The sequence below is a fragment of the Anguilla rostrata genome, chromosome 10, assembly GCF_018555375.3.
Source record: "Anguilla rostrata isolate EN2019 chromosome 10, ASM1855537v3, whole genome shotgun sequence".
Taxonomy (NCBI): domain Eukaryota; kingdom Metazoa; phylum Chordata; class Actinopteri; order Anguilliformes; family Anguillidae; genus Anguilla; species Anguilla rostrata.
The window spans coordinates 39,960,891-39,984,022 of record NC_057942.1 but is presented as its reverse complement, the minus strand read 5'-3'; the positions used below and the strand labels follow the sequence as shown (position 1 = coordinate 39,984,022).

Here is a 23,132-nt window from a genome sequence, read left to right as displayed (position 1 = left end):
TGAAACATCTGACAGTCCACAGCACAAGAAAAAGGTGAGCCCTTTTCATTTATATTATCTCTGCTGCCTTTATATGCATCATTTTCACATCCTGCTTACAGTGTAGTATTAGGAGGGCTAATAAATAAACTCATTGGCATTACAAGATAGCTGTTAATGCAATAGTGACACACTGACCCATGGACCACTTGTTGCAACACCTCTTTTAAGGTTTTCAGTTAATTTCAAATGGCAGTGATGGAATAAATTTCAGATCATTTTGTTCCCCAGACACAAAATCTGGGACGAGACACTTGGGGTCTGATGCCAGATTGCATATTCTTTTTAACATTATTCATTACTTTAAATGGGTCACTTAAGTTACAAGTATTCAATACTTCACAGTCAATTAAAATCAATTCAACTTATATTTTAGTTAGCATGTGAATGGAGCATACAGGCTTACCAAATGGAGGGCAGGCTCAGGAGAAGCAGTCAGTGGTGTGTGGCAATCCTCTGTTTCTGCTGGTGATTGACACTGCAACCATGGTAACAATACAGTCTGTCACATTCCACCAGTGCCTGATGACTCAAACCACCCTACAGTATTCCCCCAAAGCATATGTGTGTGTGTGTATGCGTATGTACTTGAAATACACCTTTGTGACCATGTGTTGTAACATAGAGGAGCATGCAGACCTGGAAGGGTGACTGTAGGCTGAGAGAACCCATATCCTAAACCTACACCAGAATCCTACACACACACACACACACACACAGCCCCAGTGTCCTGCATTTGGACAGTTTGAACAACAGTGGCACCCTGATTTGAACTGCCCCATGTTTGCGTAAGGAGCCCAGCTTTACTGAAGGAGAGAGGGGAAAGCATCAGTGTAAACACAGACCCATACCGAGTTAAAGCCAGCACACTCAGGGAAAAGGACTCAGAGACTGCCTAAGACACAGCCACAGGGACAGCGCACTGTCTACACGCTCTCCAAACTTTTAATGATTCTTACGACAGCTGGCAGCCACAACACGTTCTCCACCCTACTTTTCTCCAGACAGCAGCGGCTGATGATAATTATGGTCTGATGAAATGATAATTACGTGCTTTGTGAGGTAAGGATGATTACCTCTTCTCCCAAAGGCCCCGAATAGTCTCCTGCTGCTGTTTCAGCCAATGAGACTGCAGCATGCACCACTGTGGATCTCAGCCACTGAGATCACAGTGTTGTACCACTGGGAGTTTTCAGCCAATGAGATTACAGTCCTGTACCATTTGGGAGATTTCAGCCAATGAGATTGCAGTGCTTTATCACTGTCATCTCTGTCACATTTTCTATCTGAATATGTTACTTCTCACCTGGAAAAATCCATAATCAAAAGCACACCAGTCTTTAGACTTCAGGTGCTGAGGGCTCGAGGGTAGACACTGGGTTGCAGGGTACGGCTAGACTTCTGGACATGCCTGTGAGAGGAGTTTGAGTCTCAACAGTAAGAGACTGATGCATGGTGGGAACATGAGTTTTTGGTCATATAACCCTTCCCCAAACATTTATAACTCATCAGCGACCACCATGAATAATACGTTACAAGGGTTTTTAATAAAAATCCTGAAATAACTTAGAAGAATGGGTGCATTCTGGGTACTATATCTCTTTACGGTAATTTAACAGGCATCATTCCTTGTGGGTGAATCAGAGAAGTAGACCCAAGGAGCGAACACAGCTGCACCGGAATTTATGAAAAAATTTATTTAAAAAAAAAAATCTGCACCTCTATCTGTTGTTCTTCTGAAACTAATGATATGCACGGTCTCAGAGAACTACAGGCCAGCCATGGCCACAGTACCACAGATAAGATGAGATACTAATTGCACAGAGCCCTTCAACCCTCTACAGGTCAGACAAAATACAACCCTGGTACAGTAAACCTGAGAGCCAAACACAATCAGACCTAATAATTATTTGAAGTGTTCACATTACACAAATGTGGCACTTCAAAAACCGAGCAATTAGAACAGTTTTCCTCAGTAATAAGCATCATACTCCAAGTACACTGTATACTTGAAGCATTGTGGGGTTATCACAACCAGTCTACCCAGAGTTGAAACCTTGGGGTTTCACCACTAAACTGAATTATAAAATGACAAGCACCTGTTCCAGTTGCAATGCATTTGGTCTAGGGGTTTAGAATCCAGCTAAGCTGGTCGTGAATACCATGTGAATGCCACCTACCACAGCGTGGCTCCTGATTTAGTTCCATTTAGTTCCAGACCCTCGTATGTCACTGGTCTCATGAATAATATATAACCCCATGTAATACGTCTTTACGATCATTAAAGTAAATGAGCGGGCCCTCAGTGAACCAGTGACGTTCTGATTTCTCAGTGTCGCAAGACCTCCATTAGTCTGAAGGAAAAGCAAACTGCTCGTAGCCTCTTTCAACCATTCAGGTTTTTTTTTTACTGAAAGCTTGTTCGGTCTTTTAGTCATTACTACGGTTCCCACTCGAGGGCGTTCCAGTTGGCTGGTGTCACGTGCTACTGTACGACCCCGCGGAATAGCCTTGAGTTGCAAAATATACACCATTCCATTAATGTTCTGCCTGTTAAACGCATTGCATTGTATGAGATTAGATCTCCTTGTGCCTCAGCATTGTCATAAAGAAATGCGTTCATGTGCTCCAAGGGTTTACTACAATAGATAAATTGGTATTAAATAATGAAATTAAGCAAATCAGCGCATATAAAGCCACTAGTGACCACCGTTTAAATACACCTGAAGGTTAGAAAAAGCTTACCGAAATCCTCCTCTTCCTCCCCCTCCTCCGCACACACACTTTTCCCCCATTCTTAAAATCCTGAACCAAAAGTCGGAACAGTTTTATATATATATATATATATTATTATTTTAAACGTTCTGTCATCCATAGGTTTGCTGGAACCACCTCAGCGCCTGCCTTCCTTTCCTTTGCCATGTATTGACTCCCCTCCCCGGGTCTAAACGTCACTTTGTCAGGGGTGGATGGTGTCTATAATAAAATTACATGTGGGGATTCGAGGGGAAGGGAACGGAGAGGGAAGGGAAATAATTTCTTCCATCAAAACACTGCAGCGAGACAATTCCACAAGATCGTTTTCGTCGGATCCGTCTTGAGTAACAGTCGTTACCACTCAGAGACGTAGATTTTTCCCTAGGTTTTCCAGCTGATAACTGTATTCCTGTCTAGCGGATTGGAGTGAAAGTCCGCCATATTCTACTTTACCACGCCCGGGAGTCGAGCTGTTGGGGGGGGTGGGGTGGGGGGGGGGAGCAAAGCTCATGTATTCATTTCTGTATTTTTGTCCGGATACACAAACTGGAAAACGGATTTGGGAAATTACGCCTAGCCTAATTAAAAATAAATAAAGTAAGCAAAGAAGATTAAAAAACAACCAGCAAGAATGAAAATACTTAACAGGATCACGTAGGGAGGCTACAGAGGCTAATGCTAAAAAGGATCTGTTGCTCAAATTGAGAAGGAAAAGCTGATTAGGTCTATTAGGGTTTTAGTCGGGATCGACGGAGTGTTAGGACACCGTTTTGTCTGCAGACTGCTAGAAAGTTAAACGAAACGGGGGGGAGGGGATTACTATTACACTCAAATACATCTTTTTCGTTTTACACCTATGCCCTCTTGTAATCGCGAACGTGTCCATGTTTTTTTTTTTTCTGGCAGCTGGACTAAGGTGCACCTTCGTAACCCTGGATTTTGATCTTTTGTTTTTAATTTCACTTCCTTTTGATACTGAAAACATCAGAACAACAGGACGATAGATACAGCGAACGGGTTCCTTGTTTTTTTTTCTTTTTTTTGTGGAAAGAATGACCCTGGAGCCCATCATGGCGTGCTGCCTGAGCGAGGAGGCGAAAGAGGCTAGGCGGATCAACGACGAGATCGAAAGGCAGCTCCGCCGGGATAAGAGGGACGCGCGCCGGGAACTCAAACTGCTGCTGCTGGGTAAGAGCTTGCTGCAAATTCCGGAGCCATAACGAAATCACTTCCATCGAATGGCAACAGCGGGTTATTACTGCAACAATTAAACAAAACAGCGCCATGCAAATTAGGTGGTTTAAAGGAAACACGGTGTGTGATTTTGCAAAACGCGAACTCCTATACAGCTACGTTGTTCCGTTAATTCATTTAATAAATAGAAAATTGTCCTTCCGCCCCCTCCCCCTGATTGATTGTTGCCTCTTTTCCAAACAACTATGAATTAGCAGGTGGTTTCCGCCCTCATTCAGAAAAAGGCCAAAGTCTTGGATTTTATTGGTGGCTGTTGCTTGGTGAAACTGAGCCCAGAAATCTGTGTAGCCTACTTTGCAAAGGTTAATTGCTTTATTCATGGCATAAACAACCACCGTAGTTATTTTGTGGTTGTACAGAAATGATCGACGAGACTTGAATAATAGTTTAGGAATGTCTTGGTTTCACTATGTGAATCGGTTGAACGAGTTTGGCCTTCGTTTAGTTTCTGTTCAGAAAAGCTTAAACAAATAAACGTGCTTTACGATCACCAGCCAAGGCCCGGGGTTATGGACGTACTCGTCTGTCAGCAGTCAGGGGTAGCTACCTAGAGCAAATGTTTGTAAATATCCACGTGCACGTAACTGTGCGCACGATTTTAATGTAACTGCCAAATAATGGCAACTACCGCCGAAAGTTTTCTGCTTTTGTTTTGGAAACACAGACGGTTCACAGTTTGTGACAAAGTAGCACCGAGTCGTACACAGCAGGTTGGCGCTACCTCTGATCTTCAGAGTGCTTATGACAGATTAATGGCACTGTTATACCCTGGCGCGTGGCTATTTGTGGCGCACCTTTAATTCCACACCTTTCCGCCAAGATTCGCAATACTGGCGCAATGTAGCCTAGTTGAATTAGGGTGATTTCAGATAACCCTATTTATAACCGTTGAATTAATACTCAGTGTGTCAGACATGTAATTGATCATTGCCATGCAGTAAGAGCCATGGTTGCCGATATATTTTCATGGATACCTCAGAGCTAGTTTATTGCAAGCCTTACCAAAAGGATTTGATATTGATATTTAAGCAGTTTACAGTATTATGGTATGACTTAGTTTTATCATTCTGCCTGTGTAACAATTCAGCCTCATATTTTGGTCCAAAATAGATACATTTGAAATGAAATCATACTTTTGAATTGTGCGCAACAGGAATAAGTCCTGAAGAGGAGATTATCTCACTGGACATCAGGGCTAAAGACCAAGCAGTAGGCCTCCTGGTGCAGGTCTACACAGAGGTGTTTTGATGAAGATACACATAGGCCTCCTGGTGCTGGTGCTGCTATACCCCCTGGCAGCATAGTACTTAACACTTCTGATGGTTATTTGGTTAACCTTCTGAAACATTGCTCCAAAGTGTCTAAATGTTCTTCATCACTAATTTTTTAATATTCACACAATCTTCCACATCAATAGTCCTCTTCAATTCCTATGTGGGAAAATCACTGTACTGCTAGTTTGGTTTATCCTGAACATGTCATAGAGAAACTTTCCCTTCACAAAGAATGGCTGCTTAAAGCACTCACTGAATCACATTCAACTGTTTCAACTTTGCACAATGAAGGTTTTTTTTTAAATTTTTTAAAAAGGTAATTAATGTGTCACTCTTTCCTGTTTACATTTTAAATCAAGTTAGTGTGTGGTATTTGAGCACGACTTCATGATGGTATTGGGCATGAAGTGTAAAGGAGTTATATTTTCTATGTACGTAATACTTATTTTAAGTATTTAAACTTTTTTGAGACAAATAGACTTTTGAAACATTCCTACCTCGCTGAAAATGTCCAATGAAACTCAACATTGGCCATGGAGGAGGTTACTGTTAGCAGCTTGTGTTGCTTAGCGCAGCTGGGGAGCATTTTATTAGCACCTTGTACAGCTCCTGGCTTGGCATCATGGCTTAATTTGGTCTTGCAACACTCCCAAACTGAGATTGATATCAACAGGACAGCAAGTTGGCCGGACGGCTTGATGGTGTTTTTAAGTCTTTCCGGTACCGTTCATAAACTTTTCAAAAAATTTGTAACGGGTCATCAGATGAGCATCTACAACACAGGAGGTCCTTTATTGGGCTTTACAGGGTTTAGCTCCACCCCCTTGAGGAGGACGACTGAATGACTTACCATTTCAGTCCATGGGAGTTGAAACCAAAGACATACTGTAGGTTTAGTAAGTATCTTACTGGAAACCCCATGTAAGGTAAATTCTCCATCAATCACTGTATTCTCTATATGTGGGAAAATGTATGCTTGCTGGCCATCATTAACTGTATACTTGTCATTTGTGCTTGTTTGAAACTGGGAAGTGACCTATGATAAATGTTCCATGAGACCACTGTCCTTTAGAGCAGGGATTTCAAAATGGAGATCCCCAGTGTCAGTTCATTTTCGGGTTAATTCATGTTTTGAATTGTGTGTGTAACTGCCTGGTTAGAATGAAAGCCCTTTCTGGACAAGACTGAAGACCCCTGAGGTAATCGACAGGTGACCTTTCTGCAAAAGCTGGTGATGTCACTTCCTGTCCAGACAACAACATCGTTGAAAGTCCTCCTATCTGAGAGCAGACACTGCAGGTCGTCCTGGTGCATTGTGGGAGATTATCTTGGCCCGGAGGAGTTTAGTCAGTTACATGTCCACAGGAAGAGGAAGTGTGCAGTGTTGTGTAGGAAGAGGAAGCGTGGGGTACTGTGGTGGGGAGTACTATGGAGTGCTTTATAACAGGATTTCAGCAGATTTTAGAATGAAGCTCTTTCCGTCACTCAGACAGAAATGCTCTCTCAGCTCTGTCTGAAAAAGGGGTAGTATGTACACAAAATCAATGCTATAATGATAGGCCCCTGGCGACATAGCTCAGGAGGTAAGACCGATTGTCTGGCAGTCGGAGGGTTGCCGGTTCAAACCCCGCCCTGGGCGTGTCAAAGTGTCCTTGAGCAAGACACCTAACCCCTAACTGCTCTGGCGAATGAGAGGCATCAGTTGTAAAGCGCTTTGGATAAAAGCGCTATATAAATGCAGACCATTTACCTTCACTTTCACTCCGTGTGTGTAATTGGAAAGGTTCCCCTCGGCTGGTGCTGCCCGAGCCTTTGGCGATGTTCGGTTTGGTAAGAAAGTGGTGTGGGATGACAGGTCGGTATTGTAACCGTCTGTTATCAGAACGCTGAAGTCCCCCCAGCCCGTCCAACTCTCACTTGAGCTTTCAACGGTCGGCCTGTTGTCACGGTAGCGGTTCCACTTCCTGGAGGGCAGTGGAGGAGTCAGGCTGTGATTGCCCGTCTGAGTGGGTGATTTGGGAAGGGGTTACACTGAGCCCTCGAGGAGAGTGGAGAGTTCCTGTCTGAAGAGTCCTTCATTCGATTACTCAGTCAGCCAATAAATCAACTAATCGGCTAGTCCAATTAATCCATCAGCCAGTCAAATTAATCGGTCAGTGAATTAGTCAGTCAGTCCAGTTAATCCATCATTCAAGTCAATTGGATTTACACCTCCTTTGGCCATTGCTGGTGTGAAAGTGAGTGTGCTGGTGCATTATGGGGGATCCTCGCTGGGAGAAACCTGCATGCAGTCCACAGGAAGAGGTTTGAGGAATTGACCTCTCTTGATGTCACAGCGCTCACCATGGAAACGTGCGCTACTTCAACCCCATGAGACCTGATCAAGCACGCTCGCCTGCACATGTGTGAATGGGCATGTATAACTGCTTTTTGGATCTCTATGACGTCACGTTGTCACTGAAACTGTCGTGTACAGAAGGGTCTGAGGTGGCCTGTATACTACAGGCTGAAGGGTCAGTTCTGCGGGTTTGACGCAGTTAAAATCATGACCATGGACTTTGAGAGGAAGCCGATTCACAGCGAGTGCACGGGCACATTCCGAAAGCATGATCTCATTCTCAGAGCTCTAACGGCCACTGGAACTCGGCAATGATGTCATAGATTAATGGAATACCGCTGAGGTATGGTGCCATACACAAATGGAATGTCTCTAAATTATGATGTCATACACAAATGGAATATTTCTGAAGTCTGGTGTCAGACTCAAATGTAGATCTCGGCTCTCTCTGCAGGACTCCTGCTTCCTAAAAGCAAACCATTGTGTATGAAGGGGACACTCCCTTCATTCTGCTCTTTAAGGTACTTTCCTTCAGAACATTTCCTAGATCAGCATCAGACAAAGACAGTGTTTTAGGGGTAACATTTAGGGTCTGTAGACTGATGCCAGATCAGCTGTTGGTAGGCAAATGCACCCAAAGCCCATAGCCCATGCCTAATTCAGAAAGAGCAGTCATCCATACATTGGTACGCGAGCCAGTTCCTCATGAGTCTTCTCAAATTGGCACATAAGCCACATAGGCAAACTAGGCAGGCCTAGCTGTGTCGCTCAGTCTGTGTTGTAGCTCTGTTGTGCAGTTACTGAATCCATGCAAGTAAACCTGCCCGGCCATTTCCTGTGACCTTAGAAAGGATCCTGTGTCCAGTTCCCTCAGCTCCTCTCTCACACACATTCGCTTTCTCTTTCTCTTTCTCTCTCACACACACACACACGCACACCACTGTACCCAGGGTCCATTGGGAGCACCACGTGTACTGACTTGAGTGTCAGTGCATTTCTTCAGGAAAGCCATAGCTGGTTGCCATGGGTTTTTGTATTTAATCAGGCTTTTCATGCTTTCTGGAGAGTGTGACTTCCTCCCCATCCTCCATCCCCATCCCTGTGTTCTCCTCCCTGGAGACCCATAATCCTGCTGGAACCCTGGCTCCTTCCCCCTGACCCCTGATCCCTGACTGTGTGTTCTGTTTTCAGGTACGGGAGAGAGCGGGAAGAGCACCTTCATCAAGCAGATGCGCATCATCCATGGCTCGGGGTACTCCGAGGAGGACAAGCGCAGCTTCACCAAGCTGGTTTTCCAGAACATTTTCACCGCCATGCAGTCCATGATCCGTGCCATGGAGACCCTCAATATTCCCTACAAATACCAACACAACAAGGTAAGCCACGCCCCCTCAGCATCACCTACAAACACCAACACAGCAAGGTAAACCACATCCCTTCAGTGTCATCTATATACCAACACAATAAGGTAAACCACATCCCTTCAGTGTCATCTATATACCAACACAATAAGGTAAACCACATCCCTTCAGTGTCATCTATATACCAACACAATAAGGTAAACCACACCTCCTTCAGCATCACCTACAGATACCAGTACAACAAACTCCTATCCCTCAAAATTGCCTAAAACTGTCAGCAGCTTTTCAGACCAAGAATGAGAGTGGCATTTGCTGTGTGTGAAGGGTTGGGGGAGGGGGGGGGGGTGACAGCAATTATTGCCATAGTTACAGGAAACCAGGACAGCGATATAGTATCTATCGTGGGACAGCTGTGCCTAATCACTTCCTGTTTGGTACTTCCTGTAGGGCATGTGCGAATCAACTCCTCCCCTTTATTCCCAGCAGTGGGCATGTCCGCAATGTGTGGGCCCACTGTTACAGTCAAGCTGCAGCCAATCAGAGTTGGCTGTCCTGGTGGGTGTGGTCACAGCAGCGTGACTTACTGTGAAATGGCTGTCGGACCTACGGGCCAGAGGGAGAATAATACTAGTCTGTCAGCTTGAGGAGGGAACCGGCTTTGCAGGAGTCGAACCGTATTACTCAAAATTATTTTGTTTGCTTGGACGCCCTTATCCGAGAACACCCGTTTTTATGTCATATATTTGCCCGTAGCGGTTCCACAGCTGTAGTACAGCTGTTCGTACGTGGAATCCGAACTCGGAGACTTACGGCCAATCCCAGCTCTACGAGAAAACAAATAAAACCCCTTTATGCTGTTGTATAATAGGGGCTGTGAGGTCACAGGGACGTGTCTAATCTTGCGCTGTCATATCTGTTCGGCGTGGCCAGAGGCTTGAGAAGCAGACACGCCAGGGCAGGAGGTTTGGTTGTTCTGATCGCGTCCGGCTGCAGCTTTTTGCAGCGCTCTCCGACAGGAGGAGATGCACCTCGTTACTACAGAAGACGCGCGAACACGTGGTCCCACCGCTCGGGGAAGTGCACTGACAGCGAGTGTCAGATTTAATTCCAGGGGTGAATTATGTTGTTCTATGCGAGTGAGTGGAAACCCGCTCTTGGGTGTTTTTTTTTTTTTTTTGCACAATGCTGGTGTCAGCTGAACTTGGTAACAATCCACCTGAGAACTTCTGCAGGTCTGTGTTTGGCTGTGCTGCAGGTCCATTTGGCTGTGCTGCAGGTCTGATTGGCTGTGCTGCAGGTCTGATTGGCTGTGCTGCAGGTCTGTTTGGCTGTGCTGCAGGTCTGTTTGGCTGTGCTGAAAGTTTGTTTGGCTGTGCTGCAGGCCGTTTGGCTGTGCTGCAGGTCTGTTTGGCTGTGCTGCAGGTCTGATTGGCTGGACTGCAGGTTCGTTTGGCTGTGCTGCAGGTCTGTTTGGCTGTGCTGCAGGTCTGATTGGCTGGACTGCAGGTTTGTTTGGCTGTGCTGCAGGTTCGTTTGGCTGTGCTGCAGGTTTGTTTGGCTGTGCTGCAGGTTTGTTTGGCTGTGCTGCAGATCTGCTTGGCTGTGCTGCAGGTCTGTTTGGCTCTGTGGGGTCCGCTCAGTACAGTGTTCTGGTTGCCTTTCTTCTGCTCCAGTATCGATTCTGTGAGCGAGATTGTGGCTGCTGGCATTAGAAGACCCCTTCGCTAACTGCTCATGAATAATTAAGCGGCTCGTTGGAAATTACTCTTCCCCCATACTGTCCGGTCTCTCGGAGGGAGAAAGTACCGCGGGCAGCGTACCCCGAGGTCTGCTGGAAGAAGACGAGGTGCAGATGTGCTCCCTGGAACCACACGCCTGTCAGCATACTACTGACCAGTTTGAGCTGCACATCGAAAATCTAAAAATCCGAAACTGACACCCCGCTCACAGCTTGCCGACTGCAGTCCGAAAGGCGGGGCCGTTGGAGGGGTATATCGTTCCCATACTTTTGGAGGGCACTGCATGCATGAGAATGCTTATGCATACGCATGAGTCCTCGAGTTCTCTCCTATGGCGGTCCTGATTGGCCGGCCAGGTGGGCTCAACGTACAGTCGTTGCCCATCGTCCATGTAAACAAACAGAAATGGCGCACTTAAAAGTGTGAAGTGAATGAGATGTGTTGCTGTATTGAAGGGGGTAAGGTGTGGAGAGTGGTGTTGTGGATGAGAGACCGGATTAGACTACAGAAGCAGGAAGCACGCCCATATATGGTGTCCCAGTGTGCCCGTTCCTGTCAGCACCGGAATGTTGTCCGTGCGGTTCCTTGGGGAGAACCAGTCACGCTGTGCGTCTGAAATCTGCTGTCCATTCAGGAGCCAGCGTGTAAATCAACCCCCCCTCCCCACCCCCCACCCCCCACCTCATACGCTAACAGAGCTTCTCTGAGAATGAAAGTGCTCTACTGCAGCTGACCTGCGCTTACTAAAGAGCGATGTGACCACGCCCACCTCACCCTTTGGAAGGCACTGAATAAAAATAAACAAATTTGATACCATGTGACCCTGTGGGAGTGGGGGGGCGGGGGAGTGGGGTGGTGGGGCAGCCATACCATTGTCACGGGATTCCATTCATCCCAAAAGCAGGCGGCGAATTACAGAGAATGAACCGTGACCGTGGAGACAGGGCGAACACACGCATGCACTGTCCCTCCGTTAAAAAAAACGGGCGGTTTTAAAAAGCATTCCCTTGCTTAACCCTTATGTGCAAGATCACAGATGTGTGATTCGAATGTCAACTGAACATGGCCAGTCAATAAACCGGAAAAGAAAAACCCCAGCTGAGCCAATTTTGGTAAAAATCTGTGGCTTTTTTTTCTGGAAGCTGAACTGCTGAATAAACACAGAAACGTCGGAGAAAATTAGGCCAACACTGTTAACCCTTTGAAGAGCAGGGGTTTTTTTTGGAATTTTTTCAGAAGTCAGCGTTCTAGAACTCCACTGCTTTCTGTAACCAGTAGCGATTGTTACATCAGCATTAGAATGTTCAGTCAAGGACATTCTAACCACATATTTGTGATCTCACTCCTTAAAGGGTTAAGGGTAAAATGGCAACTCTGCACTTGGCTGACAGTGATGTTTATCGCATTCTAAACCTGGATAAAAATCAGCACTGCAGGTCTCACGTGAAGGGCGAGGGATTCTGGGAAACCTGAGAGGGATGGCAGGTATTTGCTCACTCTAGGAAATAAATCTGCTCAAGCCTCACCGTGCGCTCACAACACACTATGCACACCATATGGCTCGCCGGGAAGCCAGTGGGAGATGTCGGGACTTACACGTCGGATCCAGCGGTCCAGCCTTCCTTCAGCCAATCAGAGATGAGAGGGAAGCTCGGGGAACCAATGACAGGGCTGTTAGTGCTGGGTGGGGTAGCATTCCAGTTCCCACACTGGGGAGTTATGAAGCCGAGCTCTCCATTCTCATGTTCCGCACACTGCACTGCCGGTGTTCCCGTGCCTCTGCATGCGGACGTCGTGTCTGATACCGATTCTCCGTCTTCATTTTAATCCTAATCTTCTTGGCGGAGCGCCCTGGGATTTTTGGATTAGGGAGTGTGGTATGGGCGCCTGCTCTGTCGTACGCCACTGTGTTTCACTGCTGTTTTTTCGCGCGTCTCACTTCCTCCTCCAGGCCTTCTCCAGGTCTCTCGTCTGTTCGTGTTTTTTTGACGTTTTGCACGGATCGAGAAGAGAGGGAGGGGAGCTTAAATAAATTCCGGGTTCAGTAAAATCTGCCCTTATGAAACGACCCCGGAAACGGGTTCCGGTTCACCGGGGTGGCAGCGCCGGGCCGGGGTCCGGACGCGCCCGTGGCGCTCGCCGAGGAATCGGCGCTAATTGTGCTCGCCTTTCTCCGCCGTTCACAAACGGAAGGAAGCAATCCTGACCCCTATTTTAAAAATCAATTTTCCTTTCCGGAGCTGTGCTAATGTTCTTCTCCCCCGACCCCCGACCCCCACTGGGACTCTGTGATGTAATACGTCCGTCCTGAACAATCCCCCAAACGCTCATTGGTCCAGACGCGTTGGAAAGCCGTCGGTTCCACCAATCGGCTCGACGCAATAAAAAAAAATCGCCCAGTTTCACATTTGAACAACGGTTATGGGAAAGCTCCAGAACCTGATGTTTTCATTCACATTTTCACATCTTGTAACTCCCCACCTCCGAACCTCACTTTATCACCATGGAACACAAAACAATCTAACAGAGAGCAGTCTGAACACCAGAACCCGCCCACACAAGGCGGCTGAAAAACACTGCAAGGGCCACACTTGAATAAAATGGAAGCTTTATCTCGGCGAAGTGAATTTGGCGCAGGGCTGGGGAGTAGTGTGGCGTAGTCGAAAAGGGCGACTGGCTCTCCATTCACACACGATCAGCGCGTTCTGAGCGTTCAGCGGCGCTCAGCGAATCAGGAACATGTTTTTGTTTTGTTTTTTTTTTTGTTTGTTTTTTTGACCGTGCCATGGACCGAGTCGTTTGTCACGCCGTGGTGTTTCTGACCACACGGGGGTGGTGGGGTGGGGGGGCACATCTAAAGGAGATGGCAGCGTTTGGATCATGCGCTTTGCGGCTTGTAGACTCTGAATCAGCCGCGCGGCGAGGGGGGGTGGGGGGAGTGTGGTTTGGCCGCGCAGATCGTGCGCTCGCGGTGTGTAAAAACCTCCGCATCGCGTCACACAGGAACAGAGAACTCATGATGGTTGTGGTTTGGCAGCATTGGGAGCACCGTGTGGAGATGCCTGCTCTTTGTGTTCCTCTCCTGGTACAGAATGGGTACAGCCAGGGACAGGTGATGTTTAGGGGGGGGGACTCGGGACAGAGATGAGTATTTGATAGGGTTCAGGGTCACAGGCTTCTCTGGGCTCTTGACAGCAGCTTCCTGTGAGGAATCTGACCCCCCGTTTCCCCAAACTGATGACACAAGCCCTGCTGCCTACCGAAAGAAATGGAGAAATACAAAACCCACCTCTCCTCGTCTCTCCTCCTTTTTCTCTCTCTCCCCCCTCCTCTCATCTCTCTCTGTCTGTCTCTCTCTCTCACACACACACACACACACACACACACAGGCTTAATGCGAGGAACTTGTCCGGGCAGTACCGTTTCAGCCTCCTGAGGTGAAGTGCGGGTGTAGACTGCATGTGTCCAGCAGGGGGAGCACTCCCCCAGTATTCCAGCTGCAGAGATCTGCTCCCTGGGCTGTTATTCCTTATAAGGAGCAGCCCGCTGTAAAACACTCCTCGCAGTTTAAGAATGAGAACAGCAGAAATTCTAATCCCTTTCAGCGAACCTCCTCGAAGTGAAACTTTCGCTGCGAACTCGGCTGGCAGTTCTGTCGAGACATAACCGCGTTTCTGGTTAATGTTACAGACAAGTTTAGCGGCGTCGCTGATATTATTTGAAGTTTTGGCTAGCTTCGCGTTAACAGGAAGTTAAAGCCAGAAGGCTCAAGAACTTGAGGAGTTGCTCACGGGAAACCTGGGTCTTTTAGCGCAGTAGTACTGCTTTGCTTTGATCATAACGTTAGCGTAAATAAGCAGACGTGCAGTCAAAACGTTAGTATAACGTTAGTGTAGAAAAAGCAATGGTGTAGTAAAGCGTTAGTATAACGTTAGTGTAAGAAAGCAGAAGGGCAGTAAAAACGTAAGTATAACGTTAGTGTAGAAAAGCAGAGGTGTAGTTAAACGTTAGTATAACGTTAGTGTAAAAAAGCAGAGGCGTAGTTAAACGTTAGTATAACGTTAGTGTAAAAAAGCAGAGGCGTAGTTAAACGTTAGTATAACGTTAGTTAAAAAAGCAGAGGCGTAGTTAAACGTTAGTATAACGTTAGTGTAAAAAAGCAGAGGGGTGTCACAGAACCCCGTGTTAGTCGGCTGCTGTTGGGGTGTTGTGTTGGCGCCACCATGGCGACCGTGCGGGTTCGGGTGATGGAACAGCGGAGTTAAAAGCGCCTGTGGCGTCTTTACCGCCTGTGTGCTGGGAGTCCTCAGCGGCTTGATTGGGCTGTGCCGGGCCGCGGCAGGGTTTAAATAAAGTTTTAGGTTTAAATACCCGTGCCGGAGTAACACAGGGGACCCTCGGGCCTCGCCGGGGCGGGGACACGCGTGCACCCCCCTCACCTGTGAGTCCCGTCCCGCTCCCCGCGTGTGGGCGAGGGGGCGCTGGGGGCGAGGGGGGGCGCTGGGGACGGGGAACGCGGTGAGCCCAAACGGGGAGGCTAAGCTCAGGGGAGCCGCAGTCCTCCTGGCCCAGATTCCATGAAATTTAGGCCACACAGACACACACACACACGTACACACACTGATACTCATGCACACACACACGTACACACACTGATACTCATGCATGCGCACACACACACACACACACATACTGATACTCACACACACACACACACACACACATACTGATACTCACTCACACACACACACACACACACACACACACATAGACACACAAACACACATGCTCACACACACATACACACACACACACATAAGGCTCACAGAGGGCTAAAGTGGCACAGCCAATGGAAGCTCGCTGAGCTCAAGTGAAAAGTTTTGGTCGCTGTCTGTTTTGTTTGAGAGCTCACCCCTTCCCTCGTTTTAGCTATTTCTTCTGCTTTGGCCAGTTCTTTTACACAGGACCCTTCCCTCTTATTCCTGATTCTGAGACTTTCAGAAAAAAAAAAAAAAACCTTTTCTTGGTTTCTCAGGGCAACGCCAACATTGTACGTGAGGTGGACGTGGAAAAGGTGTCCACGTTTGAGAACCCCTACGTAGACGCCATCAAGAGCTTATGGAACGACCCAGGAATCCAGGAGGCCTATGACAGAAGGAGAGAATACCAGCTGTCTGACTCTACCAAATAGTGAGTACCCCCCTCACCACCCCCTTCATTTTAACCCCCCGACCCCACCTGTTCTTCTGGGCCTTTTAACCCGCCGCAAAGCCAAAGATCTGGTGATCAGATGACCGCAGTTTTGACTGGTTAGCGTGGCGCTAAGGCATAGTCAAATGGGGCAGACGTGTTTTGCCTGAAACTCGTTTGTTTGGAGCCGGATTTGTGTCTGCGATTCCTGGCGACCCCGTGGGGACGCCCCGCCCCCTCGGCCAGGGGGAGGGGCCTGTGGCACGGACAGGGAGCACAGCGCTACAAACGCTTCTCGCCATTATTACCGTTTAAGGTGCAAGGATTACAGATATGTGACTAGAATGTTCTTAACCGAACATTCTAATGCTGATGTCACAATCAGCGCTGGTGACTGAAAACAGTGGAGTTCTAGAACCTACTGGGGGGCTTTGCAGTGCTGAGCACTGGGCTGCAGAAACATGGAGTCCTACCACTTCACACATGCAGTGCATGTGCTCTCTAAAAGTCCAGTGGGCTCCAGTGACTGAAATTTTGTGACAGACAGACATGGTCTGATCACCTGACACGCGATAGAATCAAATATCTTTCCTGGCCAGAACTCGCTCCATCTCTCCTGTCCCACACCCGAAATCTTTGGCAGAGGGGTGATGATGATGATGTCATTCAGGCGCTCACCCGTTTCTCTGCGGTGTCTACAGCTACCTGAACGCCCTGGACCGAATCGCGGAGTCCTCCTACCTGCCCACCCAGCAGGACGTCCTGCGTGTCAGAGTGCCCACCACGGGGATCATCGAGTACCCCTTCGACCTGCAGAGTGTCATCTTCAGGTGAGCGACCGTGCCCTTCCCCATCGCCACGGTGACCCTCCCGTACCTGTGACCCTCCGCGAACAGACTCAAAAACACTATCATGCCTTCCCACGCACACCGTCAATGATCAACGTGTCTTTTGATTAAATCGGAACGTTCACATCTTTACTGTCCATCGGTTGGTTTGTCAGTTGCACCTGCTTATCAGAATTCCTTCCTGGTCATGTGACCTTCCTAAGGCCTTTGGTTTGCGCTCAGTAATCGCTTCCGCCTGGTTTTCAGGATGGTGGACGTTGGGGGTCAAAGGTCAGAGAGGAGGAAGTGGATCCACTGCTTCGAGAACGTGACCTCCATCATGTTCCTCGTGGCACTCAGCGAGTACGACCAGGTTTTGGTCGAATCCGACAACGAGGTGAGTCCGAGGGTAGGGCGGGGCTCCCCAACAGGGGGGTACCTGGGCTGAACAAGACCCCCCCCTACAGAACTCCCGCTCAACAGTGAAATATAGAATCAACGGTACTATTTTCCAGTACTATAATGGATAACTCTGTGTCGTGTAGCCACAGTGATTTAATAACCTCACTGTGTAATTTTACTCATCTTTTTTCCACTGAAGTCCACCGTCCGGGTCATGGGTGTGGAGTTTTTTTTTGTTTGTTTTTTTTTTGACAGAAGTCTGTCTGGCCACTGTAGGCCCCTCCCCGTGATGTAAAAACAGGGAAATGACCTGCCGCGGGGTCCGTCTTTCCGTCCGTCCCACAGACACGCTTTCCCCTCCGCTCGGAAAAAGAGTTGCAAATGAACTCCCGGTCGCTTTGAATCTGGCTCACGCCAACAAACTCCTTAAAAGGGCTCGTCAGGCGGCCCCCGCCGGGTTTCGGCTCCGGATTTCCCAGCATGCCCTCTGCTCCCCCGCGGCCCGCGCGGAGGAGAGGGGATGTTATTAAAGCGTCCCTGTCCTGGGAATAAGCGTGGTATTCCAGACATCGGAAGACCCGGCAGGGGGCTTGGGGGGGGGGGGGGGGCGGGTCAGGGTGAGGGGTCACAGAGCTGAGGAGAACATTCCTCAGGCATGTGTCACATGGTCTGGAACGCCATATTCCCGCTGAGTCAGCCGGGAAGAGGCTCTGGGAGAAACGGCCTGTCAGAAAATCCGAGAAGGCCAAATCCCACCCGTCTGGTCTGGAAGACTCGTCGCATTGGCAACGCACTTGACTTAAGCTTTTTTCTCCCCCCCCCAAGTTTGGAAAACTCATGAAAGTCATGAAGCGCTCCCTGTAAACTGTGCTGTTGTTGATTTGGGAGAGCTCTGGCAGGCCCGTCCTCTTGTCCGAAGCACGTGGTGTTACCGCCATTTTTTTTTCACTCCGCGATAGACAAGTTGGGTTCACAGACGTGAGTCAGAGGAATACTCTACACATGCAGCTCAACAGGCAAATTTCTGGGGTCTGCATGGCGAAATAAGACAATATCCCACCACGCTAAAACCTTCCCTTTCCTGGGTGACACAAGAGCCACAAATATGACACCCTTACATTATTTAAACTTTTTTTCTTTAGGGATTAATAATATGGATCACAAGACGTTAATGATAAGTTCTCCAATGATATTAGGAATTATTTCTGTACACAGACAGGTGTCAGTTTGGGGAACCGTCTGCCTGGTAATGCACTGAAGGCAGAGGACCATGGGCTATGTAAGTCCAGGGTTAATGCAGTGCTGGATACTCTCTAGTCCGTAGATGAAGATTGAGCTTAGCTTGGCTAAATTTGGCCTGTTCTCATAAAACTTTCAGTCTTCCTGAACGAATCGCAGAACACTTTGTGAACCTTTTCTGTATGCGTGGTTTTACTGATCTGATTTTTTTTTTAAACCCCCAGACATAATCACCTCCTACGTACATTTTCACCTGGTATCAGTGTCCTGCAGTGTTGAATGTGTGTTGAATGTGTGTTGAATGTGTGTTGAATATGTGTTGAATGTGTATTGAATGTGTGTTGAATGTGTGTTGAACGTGTGTTGAATGTGTGTTGAATATGTGTTGAATGTGTGTTGAATGTGTGTTGAATGTGTGTTTTTTTCCCCTGCAGAATCGGATGGAGGAGAGCAAAGCTCTCTTCAGGACTATAATCACGTATCCCTGGTTCCAGAATTCCTCCGTCATTCTGTTCCTAAACAAGAAGGACCTCCTGGAGGAGAAGATAATGCACTCGCACCTCGTGGACTATTTCCCTGAATATGACGGTAGGGTCACGGAGTTCACACACGTGAACACGCATGCACACACACACTCGCTGAGCGAGCTAGCGAGGATTGTACTGATGGAATGAATAAGCATTAAAAAAAGAATTTCACTCCTGAAGTCTTTTTTTTCTCATGAAAGCTGAATAGGAGCAGACTCTTAGCCTCATTGAATGGTCAGCCACTGATATAAACACAGGTCGACACAAGCTGCATGTATACATTTTCTCTCTCTCTCTCTATCTCTCCATCCCTCTCTTTCTCTCTCTCTCTCTCTCTTTCTGCCTGTCTTTCTCTCTGCCTCTCTCTGCCTTTGTCTCTCTTTCTCTCTCACACTCACACACACACTCTCTCTCTCTCACACACATGCAAGCTATTTTGGCGAGGTCCTCATTGTAAAATTGTAGAATTGGTTCTCAACTGATTTTACCTGGTTAAATAAAGGTCAAATAAAAAAATGTAAAAATTTTTTTTGAAAAGGCCAAAATATTTCTGACAACGCGGCATTTTTGAGAAGAGCGCGGTCGGCGGGGCGGAATGGCGGTTGATTTGGCGGAACCGTCGGTGAAATCTCTGTCCTCCCCCAGGGCCCCAGAGGGACGCCCAGGCGGGCCGGGAGTTCATTTTAAGGATGTTCGTGGACCTGAACCCCGACAGCGACAAGATCATCTACTCCCACTTCACCTGCGCCACGGACACCGAGAACATCCGCTTCGTCTTCGCCGCCGTCAAGGACACCATCCTGCAGCTCAACCTGAAGGAGTACAACCTGGTGTGACCGCACCTGGGCTGGCCTGACCGCGCCTGGCCTGACCGCGCCTGGCCTGACCGCACCTGGGCGACCGCTCGGCCTTCACAAGAGTGACTGTACTGTCTGTGAGAAAACAAGCTAAACACGAAACTTAAAACGAGACCACGACAAAAAACGATCACCTAAAGGCTAATTTATTACTGTCCACAGAGTCACAGAGTCTATAGAAAATATTATTATTCTATTTAAAAGAAGAAGAAAAAAAATCTAATTGGAGGTCTGCAGCACAGTTCATTGTTTTTTAAAATTTTTTTTGGAGAAATGTTGTGAATTTTATTTTTTAAATCTCTTGTGCACTCGAGGGTCAGGGTGTCCGTCCTGGTGTTTCCTCAGCTTTTTAAACCCCGAACCACCCCCTTCCCCCCTCCGCCCACCTCCCATCTTGTAGTCACCTGTTGTCCTCTACGCTGAAAAAACCGCTTCACAAGAAACTCTTCACATTAATGGACTCTCTCTCTCTCGCTCCCTCTCCCTCTCTGAAGGATAAAAAAAAAAGTATTGATACTGTGATTTTTAAATTATTGCTATAAATTATTATGTCCGTCGAGGTACTATCTGTCGCTTGGTTTGAGCCGGAAAGGTAAAACGAAACGGAAGTGTTTCAGAGCGGGGGGGTCTGTGGCGTCACCTGCCGCTCACCTGGGCAAAGACTGAGCCACCTCAGACAGGCCTCGAGCCGGTGTATCACACACTCTTCAGTGCCACCACTTTCTCTGTTTTCCGACCTGTTTTTTTTAATCACCGATGCCAAACAACTACCGCACAACACTTCCCCATCCCCCTCCCCCCCCCCCCCCCATGCAGTGAGGCTCAGCCAGACACGGCAGCCATTTTCTGGACCGAGGACTGAGGAGAAGCCCGTTAGCCGCTAGGCTAAGCTCTCTGAGCTTAGCCAGAGTTAGCAGGTTTGGCAGTTTATGTGGTTCTGGATTCTTTTATTTTTTTATTTCTGTCTCTTTTTTTTTTTGTCCTTTGTTTCTGAAATGCCAAAAGCGCCGGTCAGAAAGGAGGCCCCGGACCCTCGAACCGCCGAGCCGTGGCGGCCATGTTGGCGTCAGCGTGGCGGGAGTTCGTCCCCGCGGCGTCAGCGGCGTCTGCGCTGAGGGTACGCTAGCGCTAATGCCAAGCGGGACCTGACGCGTCCCCCACCTGAGGCTCCGGAACCCGAGGAGAGGGTCCGCCCGCGCGTGGGGCCCCAACCGGCTCATTTTGGGGTGACCTACGCGAGCCCGTTGGGGAGGAGGGTTATATTTTCGTGAGGTGAAGTTTACTTGGCACTGCCCGTGTTGGGTGGTGGGGGGTCTGTATATTTATGATGTAGGACCAATACCGCAGCAGCTGAATTATGGATTGGGGGGGGGGGGAGGGTCTGTCCTCTGCGTCGTGTGAAGGGTGTTGAGTGGGGTGGAACTCCTACGTTTGTGTGGGGCAGCCAGTGTGGGAGAGCCTGTTTTTACAGAGGAGGGGGTGGGGGTAGTTCTCAGACCGCCTCTCCCTCAGAGGGAGGGGGGCGGTTGGGCCAATCCCCTCCTCACAGGGCCACGTGACCCACAGCAGACCAGAATGGTCCAATTGCAGGCCAGCTCCAATCTAAGGTCCAATCAGAGTTAAGCTGACACTCTGGTTTGGTGCAGTCAGAGGAGTTGAGTGACTGCCACAGGAAGAGAAAGGACAATGTTGCACAATTATGCACCAAAGCTAGCCCTCATCTCTGATTGGCTACAGCTGTTCCACCCCCGCCCCTTTGCATTTTTGAGTATATATTTTTTTTGTAATAATGCCCTTAAACATAAGCCTGTAATGTACATTTTATTGAGGCATAGTGCAATTATGAATGCTATAATCATTGTACATACATTTCTCTCTTGCTTTTTTCTCTTTTTCTCTATGTATATAAATATATATGTACATATATGCATATACATGTATATATGTTCATATATATGTGTATATATGCACATATATGCATATATATATATATATATATGGCCACATCCATATTGGCTTTGTAATCATTAATTTTTTTGGCGAATGTGCGGTATTGAAAATATGTATCTATGTAATTGTCTTGTATGTCTTATAGCTAATTCATTTTGAATAATGTTATTTACTTTTTTTTTTAATCCAAAAAAATAGAATGTACATTTTTTGCCAGTTCATTTCTCAGCAAGGAAAGCATTTTTTAAAACTATGAAAAGAAGAATAATGCTATCTAACGGAACGGTTTGCCAGTACTTACAATTGCTATTATAGATTTTGTTAATTGAATTTTGTATGAAAAACAACCCAGACTAATTACAGGGCTAATCATATTTGTTAAGACAAAAACAAATCGAGCATGTCTGATGAAGGAGTGACATCATCTTAAAATCTCTGGCCTTTTTCCTTCTGCTTCCTTGTTTACTCTTTTGCCCCTGAATTTGGACTATGCCTACCAGATTGCTCTTTGAGAATACAGCCTGACTTGGACTACACTTCCCAGATTGCTCTTTGGGAATACATCCTGACTTTGTTGGACTACACTTCCCAGGGCGCATTCAAGAGTTTTTCCCCTGGCTTGACCTACATGCCTCAGTTTACCCTGAGCACATTTTCTAGTTTCCTGTGCAGTCTACCAGTCTAGACCTATGCATTTTTGGCAGTATTGTTGTAGGTGCCCTGCCTCATTCTATGTGGAAAGGTGGGGGGTCATTGGGCACGCTCACCCCTCCCCAGTTGTCAAATACGGATAAGCAGTTTGGTTTTTGTTTTACATGCCTCTGAACTGGGGCAAACTGTTGAATAAATAAATATCTGAATGACTACAGACTTGCAGAGATGTTTGTTCTTCTCTATGTGCTTCTTACAGATTTTAATGAGTTTAGCGGAGAAAATAAAAATGGCCCCCTCCTGATAATGGCGTGCCAGGTCACTCCAGGTTAAGCCAGGTGTGTGGGCAAGCGTGTTTGATGTGGTTATCCGTGCGCAGGAGAGGCTAAGTCAGTAACAATAACAACAATATTACCTGCGCTGTATTACCTGTAGGACTGCCTGTGCTTTGGAAATGAAGCCTGTTTCAATGCATTGCGGTGATGCTGTGCCACACCCATATTGAAGGTGGTGTGGGGTTTGGGGAAGGGGGGGGCGGGGGGGGAGGAGGGTGCGGGTGACAAGCTGAAGACAAACTGAATGTGCTGTGAGCACGATGTCCCCTCTGTGTGTTTGCCAGATATTTTAATGCCAAATCAGTGCTTTTAAATGCCTGCGAATGCAAAGCATTGCCACACCCTGTAGACGGCGTCTACGCTGAGGAAAGAGCTTTGGACTCCAGCCGGCC

General features: G+C 47.6%; 1 protein-coding gene across 1 annotated transcript; it reads left to right on the top strand.

Annotated features, from left to right (window-relative positions):
- The first annotated feature begins 3,013 nt into the window (after positions 1-3,013).
- Positions 3,014-22,617, top strand: LOC135233475 (guanine nucleotide-binding protein G(q) subunit alpha). Its single transcript, XM_064297070.1, has 7 exons — positions 3,014-3,984; positions 8,854-9,038; positions 15,798-15,952; positions 16,654-16,782; positions 17,047-17,176; positions 18,855-19,008; positions 19,593-22,617. The coding sequence occupies exons 1-7, from the start codon at positions 3,849-3,851 to the stop codon at positions 19,781-19,783; spliced, it is 1,080 nt and encodes a 359-aa protein (XP_064153140.1). The 5' UTR covers positions 3,014-3,848; the 3' UTR covers positions 19,784-22,617.
- The last annotated feature ends 515 nt before the right edge of the window (positions 22,618-23,132 follow it).